General features: G+C 41.6%; 1 protein-coding gene across 1 annotated transcript in view; it reads right to left on the minus strand.

Annotated features, from left to right (window-relative positions):
* PRKCB (protein kinase C beta) overlaps positions 1-12817 on the minus strand; it is a 396523-nt gene that overhangs the window by 107295 nt on the left and 276411 nt on the right. The window contains exon 11 of the mRNA XM_027771796.1: positions 5829-5925. Within this exon, the coding sequence (XP_027627597.1) occupies positions 5829-5925 (97 nt within the window). The remainder of the gene's footprint in view (positions 1-5828; positions 5926-12817) is intronic.

The following is a 12817-nucleotide window of genomic DNA, read 5'->3' on the forward strand; positions in this document are numbered from 1 at the left end:
GGGGATATGAACCAGTGATCAGCCATATGGCTTCAGTACTGCAGTACAACACAGCATAATGGCACCAACTAGGTTAGGCAAGCTTCTCAATTTTTTTTTCCTTTGACTTTGCTTAGAGGAGCTAGAGATGAGGAATTTATGTTTGTTTTTTTGTGTGTATTTTATCTTTCTGTCCTTCAAGAGCCTCACTCTTCCGCCCTGCAAACTCTTTTCTCTCCTCTGAATTTTACGGCCAGTAGCCTTCTTTCCTTACTCTGTCCGGGTTTGCTTTTGTGACTTTTCTCATAGATATGTTATCTCTAGACTCTGATGCAGAGGTCTAATAGCCATGTTGGTCTGGTCTGCATGGTATTTATTGTTATTTTAATATTTAAATCACTTGCTATTGAAAAGCAGATGCTGTCTTATTAAAAACCCAGATTCTTAGCTAATTGAAGAAGGAGACCCAGTGACACCAGTGGCACTCTGTTTTGTTTTTTATTTTCCCCTTGTTGCCATCTGCCTGGCTCCTGGACATTTGTTTCCGATGCATATACAGTGAGTCTTTAGAGAACACGGACCCTATCACATGTTCTTCTAAATATCCCATTGTTCTAAGTAGGCTTATGTCTAGCAGGCACTCTAAAGAGGGAACATTTTAAAATGAAGCCCCAAATTAAATTTGTCCTTAAGCTTGCTGGGTAGGCTATGCTTTCAGAAACAGGAGTGCACTAATGGTTACCTTTTCATGTCTGCAATTTAGAACTCTAGAACTCAGTGCTCAAAGAAAAAGCAAATAGAGAGCTCTTTGGAGCACAGTCATGTCACTTTCCAGACTTTACCAAGGGACGGTGTCAGCGCGTCAGCAACCAGGTTTCAGGCTCCATCTTAGATGATTTATGTCTGATCTGGCTTAGCTTACAGACTCCTCTGCTGCCCCAGTCCTATGAGGAGCTCGTAGGGGCATTCCCAGCTATCCAACAGTGGAGGCGAACAACTCAGCAGGCTAGGAGTCCTACAGATTCTCTCTACCCCAGATCACCCCAGCCCACCCCACCCCACCCCCAGAAGCTCTTCTAAAGCCCAGAAAAAGTGTATTCTGAGCTTTATTTATTCTAAGGTAGGAGCCAATACCAACAATACTAGTCCTGACATCTGAATGTTTACAGTGTGTCAGGCACTGTTTCAATGCATTACCTCAACCAATTCTCACATTGCCGTATGAGGTTATAATTCCCCCTTTTATAGATGGTGAAGCAAAAGCTCGAGAGGGAAAGTAACTTGCCTACAGTCACTCAACAAGGAAGTGGCAGAACAGGATTCAAACCCAGGCAGTCCGTGTGCTTAACCAACAGGCTACACTGCACAGATATGGCCACTGGCTTCCACCAAGACCCCAGCACCCTCCTCTCTGCACTGGTGGTTGCTTACTGCAAACACCTGTGGTTGCCTCAGGGCTCGGTTTCTGGTTGCAGAAGCAAGCGCAGCCCATGAGCAGAGCAAACAGAAAATATCGGTGAGTTAATTCCCTTGGGAGCAGTATCCAACCAGCAATGGAAGGGAGCTCATAGGCAATATCTCATCCTCCTGTCCTTCGACAGAAAAATTCCAAGGCATGCATTCCATGCAGACTCCCAGAGTTCTCCAACAGGAGTGAACCTCAGTTGCCCACAAGGCCAGTAATATTTACTTTCCTGGCTTTATGTTTTTCCTTGCCCAACTTCCCTACCATTCCATGTGCTTCTAGGGATCATCTCCCAAATAAACTATAGTTGACATTTGAACAGCATGGGTTTGAACTGCATAGGTCCATTTGTATATGGACCATTTTCAATAAGTATATTGAAAATTCTTGTTTGGTATGGTACCATATTTTTTCTCCCTTGTGATTTTCTTCATAACATTTTCTTTTCTCTAGCTTACTTTTTTTTGTAAGAAAACAGTACAGAGGCCAGCCCAACAGCCCAGCAGTTAAGTGCTATGAGAGGAAGTTGGATACCACATGGTTGACTGTGGTTCTAATCCTGCCCCACTGGCAACACATTAGGCCCATATGCACAAATGTGGATAAGAAATGGAAGAAAACAGAGTATGGCATGACAAGGCCCATCTTGGGGTATCTCTCTCTCTCTCTTTCTCTCTCTCTCTCTGGCAGGTGCACACACTGTCTAGCATAAATTAAAACACAAAAATAAGAGGGAACAACAGGTGGCATAAGGTTAAGGTGCTGGACTCCCATGTAGTCAACCACAGTTTGGAACTCACACCAGGCACATGTGTGTGCATGCCCCAAATCCCAAGAATGAGGATGGAGGAAAAGGGATTACAGTGTGGCCATCCCCCTGGAGGGTGATTTCTCACTTTCCATCTCTCTGTGTCTCTCTGGCAAGTCCACATACCCTACAGCAAAAATCTCTCTCACATACACACAAGAGAATACAATATACATGAGGGGCCTTTTAAAAAGATCACGGAAAATGCATGGATTTCAAATTTTCTTTGTACCAAAATAAATGTGTATGCTAATTCCATTTTCTTACAAACTTTTGAAGTCCCCTGAAATACCTCTAACATATAAAATATGGGTTAATTGACTGTATATGTTCTCAGTAAGGTTGAGTACATTGTGGTCAAGAGTAGGCTACTAGTAACTGACTGTAGTGGGATCAGAAGTTTCATACCAACTTTCAATTGCACAGGTGGTCAGCACATCTACCCCTACGTTGTGCAAGGCCATGTACCACTGCCCTTGTACATGGCTCCTTATAGTCTGTTTCTGGGGGAACTCAAACCATGACAATGACCAGCTCTGAGATCTCAGAAAGTGACTTAAGCTCTCGGGGTCTCAGTCTCCTCCTCTGGAAAAGAAAAATGGAAGTGCCGATAGTATCTAATAGTATCTACCAATCAGTGTTGTTATGTGGATCAAATTAAGTGAGTTAATGTCTCTGACTTGAAAAATGAGCACTGTGTCCATGCTAGGAAAACTGTAAAGATGTACAGTGACTGAATGTAAATTTTTAAAAAAATAATGAAATACTAATAAAAAGAAAAAATAAGTGAGATAATAATATTTGTAAAAACTGAGACTAATAACAGGGACACAGTAAATACTTTGTAAAGTACATAAATTCTAGGACATTCAGAAAACCCTTTCTGAACCATCCAAAATGGCATCGTCCCTTCTCTGGTCCATTGGCAAATCCCATAATCAGATTGAAACCCCCCCTAGACTCAACTCTGGAGTTCTGAAATGTACCACATGTGTCAACTGCACCAAGCTCACCCTACCATGAAATTCTATTACCCCAATTCTAGCAGCTCGATTTTACCTTCACTCAGAACTCGTCTAGATAAGAGGCTTGAAAGTAATTTCTGAGTCATTCCAGGTGCTAATTGGTTATTGCACAGGGATTACACTTCTCACGTTCAAGGTCAACTGAAATTCCTCTGTGTTAGACGTCTAAGAATAATTTTCGGCAGGTGCTAATTGGTTATTGCACAGGGATTACACTTCTCACGTTCAAGGTCAACTGAAATTCCTCTGTGTGTCTAAGAACAATTTTCGGTCTGTTGGAAACATTTTTTTTTTAATCAACAACTACAGTATGGAGCGATTATAATTCAGGCATAAACTACCGTCTGCAGGCTCTTGCTAGAAATAAAGGGACACATTTTGTTGCATGCAGATAAAATAGTCCTTTACTTCAAGCCAATTACTAGCCCAGACAAATGCTCTGTTTGCGTAGGAAATGTTTTCCTTGGTGTTCTGAACTGTCACCCTAGCTGCCCTAGGACAGAAGAAATAATTTCACAAAAACTGAGACTTCGTTTTATACAAGAAAATACTGGCCTTGTTTTTTCACCCACAATAGTACAGCAGCAAATGGATACCACCTTATCAGAACATTGGAGGAAAGAAATGGGAAAGAATTGCTTTTCTGTCCTACTCTCTATCAAAGGGTATCCAGGTCCCAGCTCTACCTGGAGCGAAGACCTTTTTTTTTTTAACTCACTTAGGCTTCAGTGGGCTCTAAGGGAAGGACTCCAGTTATCAAGGTTGATGAAGAATAACTGATAAACTCAAGGTCACCATGTTTATTCCACTTGTTTCCAGAAAGGGAGTGCCAACTGGATCAGAACCATCACCATAGTCCAACCACAGAGAGAGTACAGACTCAAGACAAGAGATTGGGGATAGTCCTGTTTCTGTCAAGTTGAGGGGCAATGAACACAGTATCCTAGAATAAATGCTAAAATCTTTGCCATGGCCAGCACAGCCTTATACTCTGACCTCACCTACTCTGCCACCCTTATCTTGTTTTCACCCCTTACTCTCTCCGTTCTACTCGCACTGGCTTTCTTTCAGTCACAGTTGCTATGGAACTCCCACCACAGGGCCTTTGCACATGCCATTCTCTCTGAGTGTAATGCTCTTCCCCCCTTCTTCCTTGATTAACTGTTTCCTCCATGACACCTTTCTGATGCTCTTAGGAAAGGTTACATTTCCCTCTTATATGTTCTCAAAGTACTGGATCTCTCTTTCACAGAATCTTACAAGATCATTATTTTTTATTTGCTTGTGTGATTATTTGATGAACAATAATAAAAATTTCATTTCAGTCATGCTCTTTTATACATTTTCTTCAGAGTTAGTAGGCTATTGCTGCTTATTTAGAATTCATGATTTCCTACCAGACTCAGTATATTGAGATTTTATGAGCAAAATAATATATTTTCTCTCATTAAATTATATTAAAATCACTCAATACACATACAAAGGAATCTTTAAAAAGTTCATGGGAAATTTGTACTATGAAAAAAAAGTACGCATGGATCTCTCTTTTTTTGAGAGAGAGAGAGAGTTTCACTATAGGGCATATGCACTTGCCAGAGAGACAGAGAGACAGAAAGTGAGAACTCACCCCCAGGGGGGATGGCCATGCCAAAATCCCTTCTCCTCCATTCTCCTCTTAGAATTTTGGGCATGCATATACATGTGCCTGGCGTGAGTTTTAATCTGCTGGGTCTGGGACTCAAACTATAGTCAAGTTCATGGGAACCCAGTGATGTAACCATTATGTCATCTGCTGGTCCCAAGATTTCAAACTGTGTTGGCATCAAAATCAGTTCACACTCTAATTCCATTGCCCCATGACCTTTTTGAAGTACCTTCATACAATGTACATACTCAAACCATCTTCCGTGTGACAGTTTCTTTTTAAGAGTGGGGTGTATCCTACATACCTTCGACTGTTCTGTAGCTGAACATGGGACTCATCTGTCCCACAGAAAGGAAGAGGTTTATCTGATGCAGGAGCAGAGCTAGGATTATAGCCCAGGCTCAGAGCAAGGGGTTACCTGTTTGACAGACTGAATCTCTGGAACAATCCACCTACATCATAGTTCATGGAATCTCCCACACAATCAATACCATTTGCTGATAGTATACACCATCCTGCCAATAGAGCCCAGTCCAGATTCCATCCATCAGCAAGCCTAGTTCCCTTGGTCTCCCAAATACACCACTATTCTATCCATTTCCTTCACTTTCTATTGCTACTATTCCAGTTCAAGTAACCATCAAAACACCCTGGGCAGTGAATCAGCACTTTTGAGGGAATGTCTAATTTGAAGGAGGACAAGGATGCAGGAATGACCTCACAAGACAAGGGACACTGGATTGGGGTCTTGAAGTGTAAACAGGACATGGAAGGACATTGCAAAAGCTCAGAGTCATGAGTGGTCTTGGTAGATAACGTACCATAAACAGGAAAAACAGCATTGCAGACTTAACTGGTTCCCACTAATGCAGAAAGGAAAACAAAACAAAACAAAACAAAACTCACCTCAAATTTCTGCCGCAATTCTTCATTGCCCTCACTTCCTTCTGGCGGCACAGGCACATTGAAGTACTCGCCTTCCTCCTGGCTCAGTAATTTAAACCTAAAGAGAAACAAGAGGTCAAGACAAATTCCATGACTCTACTTGATATTATTTTGTTGACCAAGATATGATTATAAAAACATATTCTTAAAAAAAAAATGTGCTGGGGTCAGCAGGTGGCATGGTGTTTAAGGCACTGGATTCCCACATGGCTTACCATGGTTTGAGTCCCAGTTCCAGCAGCTTGAAAATCATGCCAGGTGTGTGTGCATGCATGCCCAAAATCTCAAAACGAGAATGGAAGAGAAGGAGTTGCAGCATGGCCATTCCCCCTGAGAGGTGATTATTTGCTCTCTCTCTCTAACTCTGTGTCACTCTAGCAAGCACATGCACCCTGTGGCAGAAACCTCCATGCTGAGGGTTGTTTGTTTTGTGTTGTGTGTGTATGTGTGTGTGTGTGTGTGTGTGTGTGTGTGTGTAGCCAAGTACATTGTTTTTGTAATTATGCCATGGACATTAGAAAACCATGTATATTCTGTGTTTATAGGATGCAAAACTTTCTCTCCACGTACACACACACACACACACAAAAACACAGCATTTTCTTAGTTATATCAGCCAATTACTGTAAGGTTTTACCAATTTTTGTCCATGAAGTTGTTTCTTATTTCTGCAAGAATGCTATGAAGACCCCCCTCTCTGTCAATGCATTCCTCTAGCTTTCTTCTACCTTTCCCTCTCTACCTGTTGCCACCTTGCCCTCCTGGCACTCAGATGTATTCGGATGACCACGGTCTTAAAGTCACATTGCCATTTTTCTCTGCAGAAGTTTTCCCAATGTATTCTACATCGACCTATTGATAAATGGTGTTCCACTGCGGTTAAGCATACAAACCCTGACATCAAACCATGCCTGAGCCCCAAAATTGCCTCTGTCCTTGGCATCTCCTTGGATAAACTTGGATAAGTTGGCTATGTTCTTTGAGCTTCTGTTTGTCTCATATATAAATTGGAATAAAAGTCTCCTTTGCCTCTTTCTTTTTCCTCAGACATACTTTTACTATGTCCTGATACTCCTGCCTCAGCCTCCCAAGTAGCTAGAACTACACAGTCCATTCTTTTCAGGGTGACCCAGGAATGGAACCCATGGCCTTTCAAGGGACCTCAGCCTACTGAGTAGTACCATCAACAAGAGTGTTCTCCTATGGTTGGGTCCAAAGTCTCTTTTTCATAGAATTGTGTGATGTGATGATGTATATAAAATGATAAGCTCAGTGTGTGGCATTTAACAAGTGTTCAATAAATGGTAACACCATCACTATAACTGAAATATTATTATAATAAATACAATGATTTCCATTTGTTTCTTGACCACATAGATGCCTGCAGCTAGTCAGAGGATGAGATGAGAATGAGGAACGAAAAGAGACATTCCAAAGGCACTTGGGTCTTTGGGGGTGGAGGTCAAAAGACCCCAAACTCCTCATGCTTAAGATACTACCTAACCAAGATTTACAATTTCCATCACAATTTTCTTCTCCATTCACAAATCTTAAGCTTCCAATAATAGAGGTAGAGGTGATTCAAAACAGAGATGACAGACAATTTGAGCCTCTATGCCTCCACATTTAATATTAAATTTTCTTCTTCCAAATTTTCATTGAAATTACCAAAAGAAATACAACAGTAAGAGAACATCTGTGTCTTTGCTGGAAATCTAGAAGGGTTCTATCCACACAACAGGGACTTCTGGGACTTTCTACAAATTAAGAAATAGTAAAAGAATACAGGTGGTGTTTGAAAAACTTTATAACAGGACATATGGAAGACTTAGTCATTCAAATAAAGAGAAACATTAAGGAACAGATAAGCACCTTACATGAAACACAACTGTTGCCAAAAGAGAGAAAATTCTAGAAAAAATCTAATTCATATTTCCAATGAGACACAAGAATTTAATGCATCTATGGCAAGGAAACAATATGAGATTGGAAAAGATTACTTTTGGAAGAAAAATATAGTCCCTGGCTTTAAAAATCCATTGGAGACAGTGAATACAGGATAGCTGATTTGTATAATAATCTGTAAATTAAAAAGACAAATGAGAAATTTTTCTGGCAGTTGGTTTGATACTTGTCATATTATATTGGAGTTAAAAACTGAATGCTTTATATCCAGTAAGAAAATTGCATATCAAAATTAGCATACGACATGATAAAGAGAAAAACTGCAATATATCTGTCAGTAAGACCTATTCCTTCTTATATAAAAAGTTGTTATAAACCAATAACAAAAAGGCAAATGACAGGACATAGTCACCTACAAATACATACAAATGAAACACATACATGAATATGTTTGACATAATTAGTAATACAAAATATGTATAATGTTGCATTACATCTTTTTTTTTTTCTTTTTCTTTTTTTGGAGAGGTTTTTTTGCTATAGGGTGTGTGCGGTCGCCAGACAGACAGAGAGAGACAGAGAGACAGAAAGTGAGAAATCACCCCCCGGGGGGATGGCTGCAATCCCTTCTCCTCCATTCTCCTCTCGGGATCTTGGGCACTCACATACACGAGCCCAGCGTGAGTTTTAAGCCACCGGGTCCGGGACGCGAACCGCGGTCGACTACATGGGAGTCCAGCGACATAGCCATTATGCTAACTGCTGGTCCCTGTTGCATTACTCTTTAAAATTTACAACTAGATGTTGACAAGTGTGGGTGAAGTGAAAAGTCTCACACAACATTGATAAGAATATACATTGCTTTAAAAAATGTAGGCTGTTCCGGTAAATACTTTAATAATGCATATATTCTCAAAGCTACCAACATCAGACTTAGGAATTTCTTAGAAAATAATAAAAGCTAAGCACAAAGCTTTCACAATACATATCTTTATGTTTATACGTAACCACTTTGTAATAAGAATATGATCATATGATTGAGACAGATCCACAGAATGGACCACATAAACTATTAAAGGTGATGTCACCCAAGCTTACTGCATGAGAGAAAATGTTCATAATATAATATGAAGTGAAAAATGAAGGCTACCAAACAGTGTTAAAGTAAAATTTCATTTTTTTCATACATGTATGTTCGCACACATAAAAGAAAAGACTAAATAATGTCAATAATAATTATCTTCTCTTCCCTTCTCCTCCCGGGATCTTGGGCCTGCACGCAAACATGCCTGACATGATTTTCAAGTCACCAGGTCTGGGACTTAAACTGCAGTTAGCCATGTGAGAGTCCAGCAGCATAACCCTAGGCCATCTGCTGGTCCCATATAATTTTTTTACTAAAATGCCCATAAAACATTTAGCAACACTAAACATATACTAAGCTAAAACTGAAGGAAAAGGAAAGAAAATGGGAAGGAAAAGAAGGAAAAAGAAAAGAAAAAAGTGCACTTGCCATCTTCTCTGTTTTTAAAGCATTAAAACTGTCATTTAACATTAATAATAAAAATGCAAACAAAATGCTAGTTCTAGAGGATAAAAAGCAAGCTTAAATGAAAGCATGTGAGGAAGGAAATGAAAAACACAGCTCCAGACCTTGACAAAGTACAAAAGCCAGAACGTGACATATCAAAACTTAGAAGATCTATTTATTCCCTTAAATGCTTGTTCATTATTTTCAAAGAACAGAGTAAAGGAGAAGAAGAAGGAAAAAAAAAATAGCAAAATGTTCAGCTGAAATTCCAAGACAACCACAAAACAAACCTACAGACAAGACGAAAACAAACACAAATCCCATAGCTAATTCTTTGAAGAAAAATATATGAATAAATAGAACAGATAAACTTCTGGAAAGAGGAAAGAAAGGAGACAGCATCAATAAAGTTAGGAACAAAGAAGAGGTTTTGACAGCAAATACAGAGAGTGGCAAAGAGGCAGATGCAGGGCCTGGGGCTAGTGCTCTGCATCGGGGCTTTCACAGCTGCTTCTGCCACTTCTGCCGCATGGTCTCAGATAACAATAGCACAGCAGCCTAGCTGGAGGAGCCCTTTCCCTTCAAGAGGGGGAAACTGAGCCTCGGAGTGGGCATGTGACTTCCCCAAGATCTCATGGTGTTAAAAGAACAAGAATCCAGACGTCTGAGATGTGGTATATTTAGGGCCAACATGGCATTGATGTCTTGACCCTGAACTTGAAGGGGACTTTTATTTGCCAAAGTTACCCTCCCAGCTATTATTTCATCAATTTCACAACTATCCTAAGTGTGGATGGCGATGGAGGTGCTATAATCAATCTGATCACTGGCATATTGCCTGCTGAAAAGGCTGACCTTACCCAAGGTCATGAAGCATCCATCCAGTCAGGAGAGCCAAGGTCAACCCCAAGCTGTCTACCCTCCAGCCCTCGGCCTGCCCCTGTATCGGAAGGCAGATGGAAATACAGTCACGTGTAGGTTCTCGCACCATAGAGACGTGGGCCTGAACCCCAGCACTGTCTTCAATGAGCTGTGTGCCCTGAACACATCGCATAACTACTCTGAGCCTTGGGAATGATGCTCTACCTAGAATGGTGGGGAGAACTAAATGATGATCTAATCATCAATGCAGTAATATTTTGGACTTAATTCTGATGCACCATCCCTTATCATTAAACCATTTTTCCTCCTGCTCCTTGTCTTCAGCTTTGGAGGAGCAGACACAGCAGATACTTCCCAGGAAGAAGGCTGTGGCACCCATGAGAGAAAATCCCTCTCTTTGGGACCTGGAGAATCACAGGAGGGAGAAGAAGAGGAAGTGACAAAGAGGTATTTCATGGGGTAGAAGCAAGGAGGCTTTGCATCCTTTTTTTGGGGGTGGGGCGGGAGAGAGGTTTTTTTTGTTTTTTGTTTTTTGTTTTTTTTTGCTATAGGGCGTGTACACTCACCAGACAGAGAGAGACAGAGAGATAGAAAGCGAGAAATCACCCCCAGGGCGGATGGCCACACCGCAATCTCTTCTCCTCCATTCTCCTCTCGGGATCCTGGGCATGCATGCACACGTGCCCGGCGTGAATTTTAAGCCACCGGGTCCAGGACACGAACCGCGGTCGACTACATGGGAGTCCAGCGACATAGCTATTACGCTAACTGCTGGTCCCGATCCTTTTCAGTTGGTATCTTGGCCAGAGACCTCGCTGTGTGGAGGGTTCTATCAACAGCCCACATCTGAGGGAGGGGAAAAGACTGAGGCTCTCGGGCAGTAACCCTGCTGTCCACGAAGGAGACTCAGATATGAGGATTCACAGACAGGCTGGAAGGGATGCGGACTGGCAGTGGTCTGGCGGTGGGACAAAGAGGGCACTGTGCAGAGGAACCTCACCACAAAAGGCAAACAGCCAGGACCTGGGACTCTAGCAGGAAGCTAGAAGGATGCCCCAAGGCCAGGTGGGCCCAGTTCTGCTGGTTGGTTCAGGGACCAGGCAGGATCAGCCACTGAGCTGCTGTGAAGCCCAGACGGTACCATATGCGGCAGAAGGACCTTTTTCCTCATTTATGATGAGGCCACAAAACTGCCTTATAAAATCTAACTCCATTGCAGAAAATAAAGAAGCTGTATTTTTTTTCTGCACATCTCATTAGCGCTGTGTAGACGTGTGACTCCATGGCACCTGGAAATGTTCAGCCCGTGCCTGGCACCTCGTAAGAGCCAATAAGTGGTAGCTACTGCTATTATAATTATTATGATTATGTTCTCGCACGTCTCACTTACACTCCCTGGGGATTGTGCGGTCTTTTTCTCAAATCTCTTTAAGCTTCACTTAAAGAGAAAGAAACACCCAATCTGTGAGTGAATAATGATAGGACCCTGCAAAGTCGAATCATCCATATGTCAGGAAAAAAAATATCCAAAACTTGGGTTAAAAGAAAAAAAAAAAAGATGACTGTGTGACCTTTTAATGTCATACTAGCACATTTTCTAATTAGGTAGCTCCTTCCTCACAGTAAATCTTACTTTGTTTAACTTATTATTCACAATCCAATCGGGCCCAGATGGCCTCCCTAGTCTGCAAAGACTTTTAGAAAACTGAAGTGAGATCTCCCCCCCCCCCGTCTGGTAGATATGATAACCCTGAAGGTTGTAATTCTCTCCCCCTGTTTATCAGCCAGTTTTATATTTAACTTAGGAGAGTTACATCACCATGCCTTTTTCTCCTGACTGTACAGACATCCATTTCTCAAACCTTCTGTGGGATGGGTCATTCCTCCTGCTGGTTTCCTCATTCGTGGGCTAAGGAAGACTCTGACAACTGTTCATGATCTATTTTATGAGAATGATGTTCTTAAGCATGTGTGAACCGTGCTTTAACACACCTTCCCTCTGGTACTCGGTCAGCCCCTGTCCTCTTCTCCTCTCTCATCATGTTGTCATTGATTTGTTATTTGTGTCATTTCTTTTTCAAGGCTTATCTCCCCGCCCATCTGCTGTCATAAGCTAAGCTCCATGAGAGCATGTCTGCTTTACACCTTGATGTATTTCTAGTACGAGAACCTCGTAGATGCTCAGTATCATATTTGAATAAGAGCCCTATGATAAACATGGAGCAGAGACCAGAAATAATGGAAAGGACGTGTGGTCCAGATGGTATATGATCCTGAATGAGACAATTCAGAAATGAAATAATTGGCCAGCCAAGATGGCTCAGTGGTAATGATGCTCCCTGATGCTCAAACCATATGGGAAGGTCTTGGGTTCACAACCCTGACCCACCCTGGGAGTACCCATGATCCAGGCTGGCTGAGAGTAGGGTGGACTATGGCTTAAGAGCCCTGTTTGGGGTACCCATCTCTCTCTCTCTCTCCCCATTCTTTCCCTCTCTCTCTCAAAAGAAACTAAAAACAAAACAAAACAAAAACACCCATTTTCAAAGAAATGAGGCAATTTATCTTGAAATAATAGCAGCCCTGATCACCACTTCTCTCAAGGCTACAATGCTGAGTTGAATTATGTCTT

Source organism: Tupaia chinensis, unplaced genomic scaffold (genome assembly GCF_000334495.1).
Source record: "Tupaia chinensis unplaced genomic scaffold, TupChi_1.0 Scaffold000231_2, whole genome shotgun sequence".
In the NCBI taxonomy this organism is placed as follows: Eukaryota; Metazoa; Chordata; class Mammalia; order Scandentia; family Tupaiidae; genus Tupaia; species Tupaia belangeri.